General features: G+C 39.0%; 1 protein-coding gene across 1 annotated transcript in view; it reads right to left on the reverse strand.

Moving 5' to 3' along the window:
* CREB3L2 (cAMP responsive element binding protein 3 like 2) overlaps positions 1 to 15,189 on the reverse strand; it is a 68,858-nt gene that overhangs the window by 31,849 nt on the left and 21,820 nt on the right. The window contains exon 2 of the mRNA XM_063308887.1: positions 2,014 to 2,230. Coding sequence (XP_063164957.1) covers positions 2,014 to 2,230 — 217 coding nt within the window. The remainder of the gene's footprint in view (positions 1 to 2,013; positions 2,231 to 15,189) is intronic.

Raw genomic sequence — 15,189 nt, forward strand, 5'->3', positions numbered from 1 at the left:
TCAGATTTCTTTTATCTGACCATTGTCCTGGCTGTGGTTCTTCCTCCTGTTCCTCAAGGTCATTCCTTCTTCCCATTACATCAGTTCACACGAAGATAAAGTGAGGGAGGAGGAAGCACATTCAGACTTGCAGGATTCTGTTCCTATTAGCTGTTGTAATAAAAGTAGTCCTGACCTATATGGCATTAGTTCCTTAGTCTGGCCTATCTTGTAGGAGCTGACAATTACGGAGTGAGAACTGGTCATGCTTCTTGAGGATCTCTGGCACAGCTGGGATAGGGGTAGTGCATTCATCCTTGTGCTCCTTGATCTCTCAGCAGCTTTTAATACTGTCAGCCATAATAGCCTTCTGGATTGACTGTGGGGTCTAGAAGAGGTAAGTACTATAATGTGATGGTTCACCTCCTTCCTTTGTGGTGACAAGGGGCTGAGATTGCATCCATGACTCTCACTTGTGGGTACCTTAGGGCTCAACACTCTCACCCCTCCTGTTTAAAATCTACATGAAACATCTGGGTATGATCAACCATCAATCTGGGATCTGGGATCATCAGCATGCCAATGATACCCAGATGCTATCTCAACCCTGGACCACTCAGATGATTCTGTGAGTGTCCTGGCCCAGTGTCTGGAAGCTGATGGGGTCTGGATGAGGAGGAACAGTGCCATTCTCACTTCTGCCAAAACCAAGTGGCTGTTTGAGCCCAATGGCTCAGGGAATTTTTCACCTTTGATCTTGAATGGGGTGGCACTTCTTCATTCAAGACTAGTGCACAGCCTGGATGTTCTGGACTCACAGCTATTGCTCAAAGAGCAGGTGGCAGCTGTGGCCAGGAGGGCTTTTATACAGGTGCATCTTGTGCACCAGTTGTATCCATTCCTGGATTGAGAGACCCTTCAGATGGTCACTCAAACCGTAGTCACCTCATGATTGAACTATTGCAATGTGCTCTACATGCGCCCTTGAAGACCATCCAGAAGCTGCAGCTGATTCAAAATGCAGCAGTGCAGGCAATAATGAGCATACTTTGATATGCCTATGTGCTATCACTGTTCTGGAAGATGCATTGGTTGCCAGTTGGCTTCTGGGTACAATTCAAGGTGCTGGCTGTTACCTATGCAGCCCTTCATGACACAGAGCCTGGTCATCTGAGGGACCGCTATCTCCAATGGTTTCCACCCATCTAGTCAGATAAGGCAGAGTGGGGACACTGCAGGTCTCCTCTACTAAACAGTGTCATCTAGTGGGACCCAGCACACCTTTTCTTCTACAGAGTTTGCCCTATGGAACAGCATCCCCACAAAGATTTGTATAGTTCTGCAAGGGTTCTGCAAGTCTTTAAAAATAACTCTTAAGCCTCTAAAGGTTGTTTGTGAGCGCTTGGCAGCGCTGGGGTAGTGTTTTAGGCAAAGAGTGATTGTTTTATCTGTGTGTATATGTTTTTTTAATTTTTGATTGCTTCCTCCTCTCTTTTAATTAAGTAAGCTGTGCAGAGTCACTTTGGAACCAAACAGCTTTCTAAATCAAATAAAATAACAAGGGTCCCATTTTCTATAGATATGATCACTGGAGTCTAATGGCAGTTTGCAATATTTGAGTTTATTTACAATTATACACGTTGAATATAGCTTCAGTTTTTCAAAATCACTCAAACCTACTGTCCCACATACAATCTCCAAAGAAGCTGCCAGTTGCCCATAATATTGTTAGCCTGCAGAACAGAAACCACTTTTTCAGAGTCAAAAATAGTTTCCAGAACAACAGTTGACAGACATTTCTAGCTAACAATAAGAGGAAAAGGGCATGCCCTTCCCAAGAATTTCATAGACATTTAGAAAAAAAAAAAATTTCTGACAACAGCACCCTTTGCAAATGTATGAATGAATATATTTCTAAGATATTAACACACCATTGCCCAGTTCAAGATTCTAGACAGGTTATACTTCAAGGCAACCCATAGTGAGAGTCTTATTTCCAGAAGTTGGGTAGCAAAGTTCATTACACTCTTTTACCTTCATTGAAATTGTCATCAGCTGAAATATGGGTCAGTGGTGACTGGGGCCGAGAGTCCCCACAAAGCGAATAGCTATGCTCTGCCTGGATGAGGGGAGCTGGAGAAACTGGTGATAGCTCCACTTCCATCACCTCATTTTTCTCAGACAGGAACGGATCATTCAAGAGCTGCCCCAAAACGTCCTGAGAAAAATCATCAAGGAGTTCTGTGAAGTGCTGTGAGAAAAGAAAAGAAGAAGAAAAAAAAAGAATTCTAATGAAGTCTTTAAGTCATACTTTACATAGGTTCCACCTAATGATCAGTAACCAAACAATGGAAAAAATAGCAGAACTAACATTAATCGTTTTTGCTCCCAAGAGCACTCGGTGCCAGATCCTGCACTTGCAATTTCACTTGCATCTTCTCATAACTGGCATGAAATAGCTGAAGCTTCATTGGGTCCTTGTCCTCACTACACATTTAGGAATATAAGAATTGTGCAAAATCAGATCTACAAAGGAAGTTCATGAGTAGGGAGGCACTTTCCTTGCTCCTCATAATCAACCTTCAGCTCATAGTGTGAGCACAGGCCAGCTTCAATCATGGGGCTGTTTTGAATGTACAACAGCAATGGGGGTAGAATCAATACCACCTCACTCCACTGAAAGCTAAAATATAAATATTGTTAAGTACAACAATATACACTTACCAATTTAAAACCACAATTCTTGATTTAGTATTCTAACAATTTACTAGCCCTATCATACAAAATGGGGGACGCAGTAGCACTGCAGGTTAAACTGCTGAGCTGCTGAGCTTGCCGATCGGAAGGTCGGCGGTTCGAATCCGCGTGATGAGGTGAGCTCCCGTTACTAGTCCCAGCTCCTGCCAACCTAGCAGTTCAAAAACATGCAAATGTGAGTAGATTAATAGGTACCGCTTCGGCGGGCAGGTAACGGCGTTCCGTTTAGTCATGCTGGCCACATGACCACGGAAGTGTCTACGGACAAACGCCGGCTCTTCAGCTTTGAAACGGAGATGAGCACCGCCCCCTAGATTCAGACACGACTGGACTTAATGTCAAGGGAAACCTTTACCTTTACCTTTACTATCATACAAAAACACTTTCATATATTCATAGCACGGAACTTAAAGCCATGTAGGAGGAAATGGACTCATGGTAGCAACTCCCAAACCTAATCTATTTAACATTCAGTGAGGTGTAAAGAGTCCCTATGCACATTCATATAATAGATCCATGTGGGTTATCATCATGATCCAAGCAACACCCTTCCTTTTTTCAACACTATGGCTGTGCCAAAAATATGTGTGTGTGTGTGTGTGTGTGTGTGTGTGTGTGTGCATATATAGTCCAGTGGGGGCAGGAACTGCTATAATTACATTTTTCTCATTTCCATTCTCAGCATGCATACCTTGAACACATAACTCACAACTTAAAAGCACTTTATGCCAAAGATCATCACATCTTATGATAACCGAAAGCACATGTTCATTAGATGCTCTGTGAAGTTCTTCACTTTGTCAATTTATGGACAATTTATGGGAAGAGTCAAGTCACTGTTCTAGCATTTGGGGGAGAAAGAGAACATCCTCTCCATTCACACTTTATACCAGCTGTTTTGCTAAACTACCATTCAATCTACAGCATCTTGTAGAAACTGGAGCAATCCACTTAGCATGGGTAGTTTTCAAACAAAAGCAGTTCCGTATCTCTATACCCACGTGCCAAACTGCTCTATCTTTTCAGTCTGCTTATCTTAGACAGGTTCACATGCATTAGGTCACACTTTCTCTGTACTTTGTTTCTGAACACTTCACCTACATGAGTGCATATTTACCTGCCTATGACTGCAACTAAGTCCTAAAGAGATGGTTATTATTATTGAGAGTGCATGGCTGTAACTTTTCTCAAGACAATAAGATGGGGGTTATTTTCTTTGTTCTGGACGAGAGAGCTAGAAAGGAATTGCAAGGAAGCAGACTTTGGCAAAATATAAAGAAAAGTTCCCTAATAGCAAGAATGTTCAACAAGCATGCAGACTCTTTAACTGGAGTTTACAGCAGACAGTAGGAATGGCTGTAGAATCAGGATGCTATCAGAGATTAGATGATCTCCAGTTACCTTTCAAGTCACTATTAAATTCTACAATTCTGTGATTTTTTTTTAAAGGGGGGGAGAGTGTTGAACTGCAAATATTGCCAGATAAACTCAGAAAAATCCTGTGACAAATGCTAGAATAATTATTTTAGTTGCAGTACCATGAAGCAATTTTCAACACTGCCAAAAGGCTCTGAGGAAAATGAAAAAAAAAAATGAATAGCATAAGTCACCCAAATAAGGGATACACAGTCCTATATGATTTGTTGTCAGAGCACCACATGTTTTACAGAGGCATACTGTTGTGCAAGGCTTACATTCTCTAAGCATGGGAGGATGGCCATTTCCATCTTCAGCTGTAGGAAAAAACATGTTTTTCCAGTATTTTCTGGACTGAGTGTTCCATAAAGAAAACACACTTCACAATAGCCTAGAATAGCTTACTTTATGCTGACAACAAAGCACAAATGATAGCTTCCTCCATTCTGTTGTGTGCACATACACCATAAGCAACCATTAAGACAGTCTACAGTAGCAAAATGTCACATTTTCTATGTTGATAACAAACTCATTGTAATTTGTGCATATTTGTCCCAAGGCAGCTACTGTCTAATACAGTGTTTCTCAACCTTGGCAATGCTGGCTGGGGAATTCTGGGAGATAAAGTCCACATGTCTTCAAGTTGCCAAGGTTGAGAAACACTGGCCTAATGATTCCTTCTCTCCTCTAAACTTTGTTGTGTCCCATTTTGCTTTTTTTAAATGGAAAGAGGATTTATCAGCTTCTCAGGGCATTGGACTATAATTTATGTAGCTTAAGCTTCTAGAGCACACTTAAAAGTAAAGTCCAGCTCATCTCCTGGTGATATAATGACTATATCCTTCTAGTTTTCTTGGTAACAATACAGAACTGATTTGCCACTGCCTTCTTCTGGGAGGTGGCTTAGCAAATAAAAGAAAGTGCAATCAGGAAGAAGTATATTGTGAGAAAATTAAGTGCACTTAGGAAAGCTCTCAAATTTGCAGTAAGAGGGAATTGAAAAAGAGGTGTGTTGTGTGTGGCACAGAATGAACCAGCAAAATAATCAAATACACCTTGTGCATGATGACAGAACCAACCCTTGGGATCTGTCTATAATCTCTCTCTCTCTCTCTCTGTCATCTCCTTCAGGATACAAATACTGGGCAGTCAAAAAGGCTGTCAAGTTTATACCTAAAGCCATTCAACTGAGGGCTTCCAACCTAGATCACACTGAGGTCAACTAACAAGGGGATGATCTTATCCGATTATTTGATTGAACATTTTCATATATTCCAATGCCCTGTATTAATTTTACCCTATTTTACTATCCTGATGACATGTTATGATTTGATATGGTTGTTTGACTAACCAGAACCAGAATGGAGAACATGAGCATAAAGTTCATGTGTATTTCAAATTTATAGGCATATCTTAATGCTAGAAAAGAGGACTAATTAACAATAATTAGTCCCATCAACAATATTCTAATCTTAGGTTGTACTATCTTGCAAATTCTAAATTAATCTGATTAAATTAAATTAAATTAAATTAAACTAAATTAAGCTCTCTAAAACCTCTTCTCTCCCCACTCCAACCCCAGGCATTATCAGCAACTGCCCCAGAAGAAGGATTCCTGCAGGAGAAAGCAGGAAAAGACCACCCCAAAAGCCTTCTCAGATGGATTTTCTCCCCTTACCCTCCAGGGCTATCACCACCAACTGTCCAGGGGAATAAATCCTAAAAAAATCTTGTTATGCTTAAAATAATATACATTGTTTATTTTAATTTTAAATGGTATATATTGCTTAAATACTGCTTTGGGAAGATATTTATAATCTGCTTTCCCAAATAACAAGCCAAATGAAAAACAGGCATCTCAGTATTCTAATAGAAAGACTATGGTAATCAGAATTTATTTAAAATTAACCATGAAAATGCTCTTTAGTATTTAACATCCATGAAACCCTTTTAAAACCCAAAACAAATGGGAAACACCCCTGAGATAGAAACAGAATGAAAAGACTTCCCTCACACAGCAATCTGGAGATGAAATTCTCTTCGTTTGGCATTTTGAGACCCAGCAAACAAAGAAGTTTTGTCTAAATTGCATTAATATTCTACTGAAGTTCAATTTCAGAATTAGAAATGTTGGCACCTTGGAGTTACTTTTAAAGGCTACACTTGGATTCCACAGATGTAAAGCAACTTTGCATCCCTGAGAAGGGTAATAAAATTAGAATGTTTCTACAAGTATTCCTGTCCACCATCTCTATATTCACTGGACACTGAAATGTCAAAAGATATAACTTCTAAGAGTAATGCTGCTGCTATTCCCTTGATAGATTCGCTGAAGACATTGATGGTGATGATGGAATATTAACAACCTACCACATTCCAGGGAAGAAGCAAAAAGTATATATGCTGACGCAAATGAATGATTCACTCAAATGAACCATGAGCTAGCCAGATGCATGTCCTTTTTAAAGCAGAGTTAAGAGAATGACAAATGCATCAATGCCCAGCTTGCAAGTGTCATTAAAGGTAAAAGCACTAAACAAATTCCAGTATCAGCTTAACACCACAGCAGGAAGGTCAGGATTACCTCAAGCCACTATTTGTACAAAATCAGGAGCTGAAGACCAGGTCATTTTAAACCAGGACTGCCAGCTCTGAAATTCTGAATTAATTTTCCTAATATCAAAACATCCAATCTATACAATACAGTCAAGTCTACAATGTGAACAGACATGCAGCTCTTGAAGACTTTGCATGGGACCCCTGAAGACTTTCAAACATTGTTACAAAATTCTACTTTTGATATGACAGGAAAGGAAATCTTTAAATGGATGACTAGAAAATAATAATACTGTATTATCTAGACTTAATTTTAATTAAATATAAATGAAACTAAACTAAAATTTTGTCCTGGGCTCAACCACTTGCTTTGGAATTTAGTCCATAGTCCAGAGAAACTTGTACATCCCTGTCCTAGAGGAAGTGAATGGTGATTGGTCACATTGCCTGAACCTCCTGGAAGAATAAGGCAGAAAAAAGGATCAAATTGTTTGAGCTGACTCCACCAAACAAACTGATCCCCTTAGACAGAGGGGGTAGAATGTCACAAAGTCTTGGAAAGGAATTGAGGGTGGAAAAAATGAGAATTAGGAAGTCTAATAAAGAAGGTGAGAACATCTGAATGTTGCTGCATCCTAAGGATGCAGCCCAATAGCACGTAGCAGTTCACTACCTACAAAATCACCAAGGAATTTGAGATGAGAAACTTTTTACAAACTGGATTAGGCTTTGCCTCCCATGCACTCAATCCCTTTGTCTTATAATAATACAGAAAAAGAAAGCCCAACCTTTGGAATAGCAAGAACTGAATGGTGGGGAAAGAGCGACATTAGAAAGTACACATTGGCTGTATACCAACTGGAGCCTCCAGCAACAGCTCCTTTGCTCCAGCCACATACCATGCCTTCCAGACAAAACATTCCTTTCTCTGAGCCTGCTTCTGGAATAAAAGGCTATTTATGTCTGATTGCAAAATTTGCTGTAGAGCAAAGCAGAGCACGGCCCACACCCTCTGGGCTTGATTTTGCAGCATGAAGTCCCCAGACCAGTTTATAACATCCCAGAAGCTATTTGGTAACAAAAGCAAAACTAGTGTGGTACCAGCAGCTACAGAGAAATAGCCAATGGTTGTTGGAGGACAGGGACTTCATCTACTTCATCCTGTGCATTAATTAAAATGCCTAACATCATTACAAGGAGATTTTAATGAACTCATTTGTACATAGCCAGCATGCCTATGTAGCTCCTTTTCAAGGGACAGCTAATAATAATATTCCCCAGCTGGCTGGGGAATTCTGAGAGTTGAAGTCCACACATCTTAAAGTTGCCAAGGTTGAGAAACACTGATCTAAACTCTAATCCAACATAGCTGTAGAAACCCAGAGTGGAGAAAGCCAACCTAGATATTAGCTGTCCCTTGAAGAGGAGCTACATAGGCATCCCTCCATCCCTTTCTGGGTCTGTATTTCACACAATGCTTGCTTTGTATACACTAATGATGTTGGTTTATTAGATTTATAAACCACCTTTTCTCCAGGAGCTCAAGGCAGGATACAACAAACTCCCTCCTCCAATTTTTCCCGATAACACAACCTATGAAGGAGGTTGAATTGAGAAAAAGCAACTGGCCTGAAGTCACCCAGTGGCTGAGGGTGGACTTGAACTTGGACTTGGTTCTGGTCCAACAGCTTAACCAAAGCACCAACTGGCTCTCATTTCTATAACTTGACTTCAGCAAGTAACCTCCCCAGATATTGGATACATTTCTTACTTGTTGAGTTGGCTCTCCATAATTTTAAAGAGGCTTTGATTGCCAAGCCAAAATTCAGGATTGCCAGGGTTCTCCTTCAACAAATTCCTTGACCTTACAGGTATCTTAACCCAGTTAATATTTTACACTGCAATTCAGATATCGCCCACTGAAAATTGGTAGCTCACTTTTTATTTATGTATGCACACAGAGTTCTAGCTATGTAATGAGTGAAAACAAGTTAATTAAGGTCCTAAAGTAATTGACCATTTCATTCTGATGGAATTCTAGGCACCACTGACCTTCCTTCCACAAGAGCTAAAAGGGGATAGGTAGGGTGAGAGGAAAGAGAGAGAGAGAGAGAAAGATGAATCATGCAGAACTAAGTATCACAGCAAGAACAGTTGAGTATCCCTTCAGGAATAAGTGATCTGAAGTTTCTTCACGTAATCCATGCAGTGAAATTCCATGCACGTTTATTCAGAAGAAAGCTGCTGACTTCAACTTATTCCCAGATAAATGTATACCAAATTGCAGCTTCAGTGTTGTACAGTTGGCAAAATACCACAACCAAGGTAAAGAGGAGTTGTAGAAGTGACATATTTATTAAGATCTAAGTCACTGTATAGTTTAGGAATAGACAGTACAAAAAACAAGAGAGAGCCATGATAATAAAATACAACAGCAAAGACACTACTAAACTATTTTGGATTCAATTAAAAACAGCTGTAGATTGTGAAAAATAAAATAAAATCATAAAACAATATTATACTTAATACAACTTCAAAGGACAGAACAAAAAAGACAACAAAACCATTTAGTGTGATAGCTTTGAGAAAAGTTTTGACTACCACCAAGAAAAAGTCATGAACAGTTTTATTTAGGTAGGAAACTGCTGAAATTTGATCTCTTTTGTGCTTGGCTACCCAAAAATGATCCTAACCCCCTCTAGGAATGAGATTCATGTATACTAGAAGTAGCCTTTCCCAAATAGATAACCTCTAGATATGCTGGATTTCAACTTTCCATAACTCTAATATAGCATTGTCAATAACTACAATGGCTGAGATTACAGGGTGAACGTACCACCGTTTGGAAGTGGACACCAAACTAGGAAATGCTAAAACAAAAGTAGCATACTCTCAAATCATTTGCTCAAGGTAAAATAGGTTATCTTCAGGGAGGTTTCCAAACAGAACTGGAATGAAACACAAAAGAGCTGGGTGACCTCCTGGCTTAGTCATGACATAGCTGACCTAAAGCTAGCAATTTTGCTTGCTGAAAAGTTTACACGCTATGCTGCAACTTGGAGTTTGCCCCAGTATACATGCACAGTACATTGCTTAGCCAATGTTTGTTTAGCATGGGGATATTTGTAGAACAAAATTATCCTATTATTTCCAGAAATACAGTTGTTCAGCCGTTAAATGACAAGTCCCCAGTTGAGAAACTGCCTCTTGGAATATTACTCATCTTAGTGACAGGAATATATATTGATGATGGGAGAAAGTCTATGGTGAGGAAACAAGTTTAATTAAACAGGGTTAATTCAAAAAGATCATACATATATCAGCCTTTCCATGTCATCTTCTAGATGTTTGGACAATAGGCTTGGAATTCTGGGAGTTGTAAACCCCACAAATCTGGAGTCCGTTGGCATGCAGAAGACTGTCTTATGTTGACTAATGATAAAACTAAAATCTAAATTTAGTAATTAACTTTTAAATAATGATTCTGATACAAGAAAGGAATGCCAACTTCAAGCAATGTTTTTCTATCTTTAACTCTTGTATGGTTGTTTTGTTTTTAAAGAAGCATGGAGGAAGGACTAGATAAAAGGAGGATGCCACTGAGCATGTTTTTCCATTTGCAAAAATCAATTACGTTCCTCCATTTAGATTGGGACTATGAAGTGGGAAAAAGGTTGCGCCAACCCTGCACATTTGGTAGATGCCTGATCTGACTCATGGAAAGTTATACTTGCCATTTATTTAAGTAAAAAACAGCCACACAAGAGGGAATCATAATAACATCTCTCACTTGCTCTTCACCATTCTCAAAACTCACTGCTGTTTTGGGCAGGCTAATAACACCCTCTGAAGGTCTCCCTGCTAATCAGTTGGTCAGTCTTGCTGATAATGCTTCTTAGATGTTTATTAAGAACAAATTCCTATTTAAGTCCAGTGTTTAGAACTGCAGCTTTAACCTTGTCGGTGCTACTCTCTCCATATTTATTTCAGTAATTTGCCTTTGGAATTAATGCCTTTCATAACAAAATGTTCACTCTAAAGCAGTGGTCCCCTGGTATCCAGAAGTGCTGTAGCCCTAACATGTTTGAAAAGTATCAGGAGGGGAACCGTCGTTGTAGAGCTAGAAATGTAATGCAAAAGCCATCTCTGCTCTGTATATTAAGGGCTGCAGCTGGGAGATTTTGGAACCACTAATAGTAATGAATTGAGAAAACCTTCAAACCAGGAAGCAGTATCATTTGCATTTCACAATTTTTTACCATTTTAAATCAGCTTTATCACAATCATTCACATCACACTGTTTGCAGAGCAACCACTGATGTCATACATTTTTCCATGGGTAAACGTTAAAATACAAGATTAACACAATGCTGGTCAAACAGTACAGTGCTGCTAGATTGACAAGTAAAGATCAGTTGTTTATATACTTTGTCCTAGGTATAATTGAATAGTGTGAAGGGGAGGGTTGACAGACTTCCCTGAACAACCAGCTTCACCTTCCAGATGTGTTAGAACATCTTCCCTTTTTCCAGCCAGAGTGGCCATTCTGGATGAGGGGGATGGAAGTTATAAAGGACACCAGGATGGCAAGACTGAATGAACTCTACCCACTGATTCCCAGTGTAGGCAATGAATGAGATGGGGTGGGGGAGACGTCATCACTTTGGGAGATTTCCTGAAGAAAACCAGAAGATGACACATAAGGGAGCAGTAGAATAATAATGAAGTGGAACTGAGAAAGACCATTAATTCCTATAAAAAAATATTGACTTAAATTACTGGGTAGCTGAACACAACACTGAAATCACATAGTGATTTCATAATGTGTAGATTTATTATCTAAATGTGAAAATTTAGTACCACCTCTTTCTTGGGATGTTTGTAATGCCACTCCTGTTTTGGTGCTAGTATCAAGTAGGAGCAGTAATCTGAAATGGCATTAAACAACCTGTGTGAGAGTTAGTTCTTTCACACTCAAAAGAAAACATCCTGGTATCAGATCTGTCCATTACCAAAACAAGAGACAGATGAAAACTGGGCTTCCTGCCCAAACCAGAGTGCTACCAACCTGTTGCATAGCTCAGGTGGGAGAAAGAAGTAGAAGAATTGAAGATCTCACTACAGAGGATGTCTCTGAAATAACAGGAGAGACACCAGAATAATATCAGTCACTGCACTTTATCATCATCATCATCATCATCTCTGCACATGCAGGTTTTTTTCCCCTGATTTACTGCTGAATTCTGACTGTCTTATACTTTCACAGCAGCCTGTATAGAAGACTCACATTTAACACATAGCAGTCACTGGAATTCTTTCATACTGTAGTTTTCCTACAATAATAAGTTTTTGGATGTCTTTTGGTTAATTGGTTGCAGACCAGACTGCCAGGAAGAAACCTGATACTGTAAAAGAAAAAGAAACTCATCATACAGTATATTCCTACTAACCAACTGTGATTACTTTTACTCAAAGGAGAAGATAGGAGAACAGGTCTGATTTGAAAGCTATGAAATACAGTCATAGAAGGTTCTTTGCTATTAAACTTGCAGTGAACAGAAGTGAAAGGCAAGCACCCTTGCATAGTTTTAATAGCCCTACATATCCTGGGAACATAGCTGAAATTCTCTTTATGTTCTTTTATGGATAATTAATACTTAAGATTGGAACTAGATTACATGTAGAATTATATCCCTATGTTCCTGTTTATCTCTAGCTTCTTCAGTACATTCTGATCTCTGCTTCTCTTCATTTAAACTGCCCTATCAAACTTGTGAAATGTAACCATCATATAAAAAAGTCCTGCCTTTCCCTAAAGGGATTACTGACATTTCAAAATTCTTACTCAGTGAAGAAAATGGTCATGGCTCCTAAAATTGCAGGATAAGTTCATCATCTGTGATTTAATCAGGAAAAATTAGCACTTGATTGTTGTGAACCAACCAACGTAATTGGGATTCTGCTATAAACAGTACTTCACAAATGGTTAGTACAGCCTCACTGGGTTTATCTCAAGAAGCAAACTCTCTGACACTATTTTAAGTTTGTTCTCATGCTGTAAATCCATTATTCATTGAATAATAGAGATTAGGGCCATGTTTTCACATCATCAGGACTGACAAATAGACTAGCAGAAAAGAGTCATATGTTATTACACCTCTTAAATTGAAAATGACATGCTGTAGACTGAGATGTTGACAGCTCTTGATCAAAGGCCAGGGTCCAACATATCCACTACTTATCACAGTAGCTTGGAGAATTCAGTGACCATCTACGTGTATTTTAATGTTTCAAGCTGTGGCAACATAGAAAGAAATACAGAGAAAACAACTGCCTACCTGTAGCTCATTCCCACAAAAAATATCTAAGGACCCTTGTTATTCTTCATCTGATACACTTTTCTCTTTATAGGTGGATTCATGAGTGCAGAGATGGGTACCCAAGATCCATAACGAATCCTGGTAATCATACAAATTATACATCCATAAATGGATAGAATCTTATAAAGGGGAGCACTGAAATTAAACGTGTAATTGTTGCAAGAATCATGAAAAATAAGTACATAAAGTCTTGCACTGGATGTAACTATAGCCCACTATTTAAGATAGCCTCCCTATTTTTCACATTCTCTACCTAGATACTCTCCAGATTAAGAGAAGGCGCCTTTAAAGCTCACTTTTACCCAGTGTACATTTCACAGAGAAGGTTATCAGCATTAATAACATACTGCTCATGTTGCCAATCTTGGAAATAACATTCATATTTAATGTTTATATTTATGGGAAAAGAACATATTTTTCTCTATAATGGGACAGAGATAACTATTTTCCATCTGCAATTTATCCTTTATAATCTGAAATAATCAGCTTTGATGATTTGGGAATGGCATCTAAATATCTGGAATATTTAGCCTTCAGATAACTCTCCTCTATAACTCATACTGTAAGGCATTTCAATCACCTTGCCAGTGCAGGACAGGTTGGCACCTCAATCACTGTTAAACATGATTTTGTAGATAAGAGGCCCATTCCTTGTACTAACAGACTTGACTACAACACAAATATCTATCTTAGTCTTTCTGGCCTCACCAATTAGAGAGGGGGTGAAGAGAGCTTCCATTACTTGCCAAAGGCAACCAAGCCACTGAAAAACCTTTACAACCTAATTTAAATAGGTTACCAATTTAACACTAAAGACTCCCCCTTAATGAACCTAATTACAGAATTTCTTCTGCACATATAGTTGGCTGTAAAGAAAAGAAATCACTAGCATTTGTATGTGCTGGAATATTGTGATACCATGATTAGTCATGCAGGCTGGAAAGAGAGCCTTCTCCAGCTCACAGCCTTCCCTTTCTACTCTTCAAGTAATGTCCTGCTGGCTTCCACCCCCATTCCAAGCAAAACATCATGGTCCAAGTGCTAATTTGAGGCCGGTATCAAGCTGGACAACCACAAAAGCCATCTAACTGATTCTAAGTGTTGGGATGATCCCTTCTAGCAAAGTTTCTCTCATTTCCTCCACAGTAAAAATTCCACCATAAGATTTTCTTTTAAAACATTCAAGTGATAACTGAAGTGCAGTGTACAAACTTACTACAGTATATGCTACGGAACTCCTTTATCATATTCAGGGATTATAGTCCTCTTCATCTACTCCAAGTGGAGTAAATGGATACTTGAAAAATGGAGTCTGCACATCACCAAAGATAATCCAGATAATCATTAAAGAAATGATTACTCATATTAAGACCACATGAAACAAAGAACATGGTTTTATGGTAGGATAAGCACCAGTCTGAAGTACAGGAAACATGCAGATAACTTGCATTGTCAGCAACAGCTACTAGCCTCACCACAAAAAAATCACAAATAGGATGTCTGAAGAGTTTTGTTATTTCAGAGTTGTATTTACAGCTAATTCGAATTACACCGTGGTAAACAGACAAATCTGTAGTTCAGTAGTAGAGCTTATGTGCTGCATTCAAACAGGCTTGGAGTCAAACCCTGACATCTTCAGCCACAGGTGACATCTAGGATGACTGAGAAAGATACCTGATACGTTGGAGCACCACTGCAAAAGTACTAGAGCTAAATCTTTGATAGATCTTCTGGGTGATCTGCAGTCCATCAAACAAATATTTGCCCCAATTATTTAACAGTAGCAGCCCCCCAAAAGAGAACTCTTAAGATGCATCATGTTGTAGAGGTCAAAACAAATTATAGAGTTCTGAGTGGCAGATGCTTCTATCGCTATATTTAAAAAATAGTAATCCCATAAGCTTGAAATGTACCCACTGCATGGGAGGATGGCCCAATCCAAATTGGTGCTCTCAGAATGTTAGCATATGCCTGCAAGGAACCACATTTTACAGACAGATACTTATTTTTAGTCTCTATAAAATCATCAGATGGGAAGAGTAGAGAATAACCATCAAAATGCTTCTCTCCTCCCATGACAGGGGAAACAAAGAACAGAAGT

Source organism: Candoia aspera, chromosome 7 (assembly GCF_035149785.1).
Source record: "Candoia aspera isolate rCanAsp1 chromosome 7, rCanAsp1.hap2, whole genome shotgun sequence".
Lineage (NCBI taxonomy): Eukaryota > Metazoa > Chordata > Lepidosauria > Squamata > Boidae > Candoia > Candoia aspera.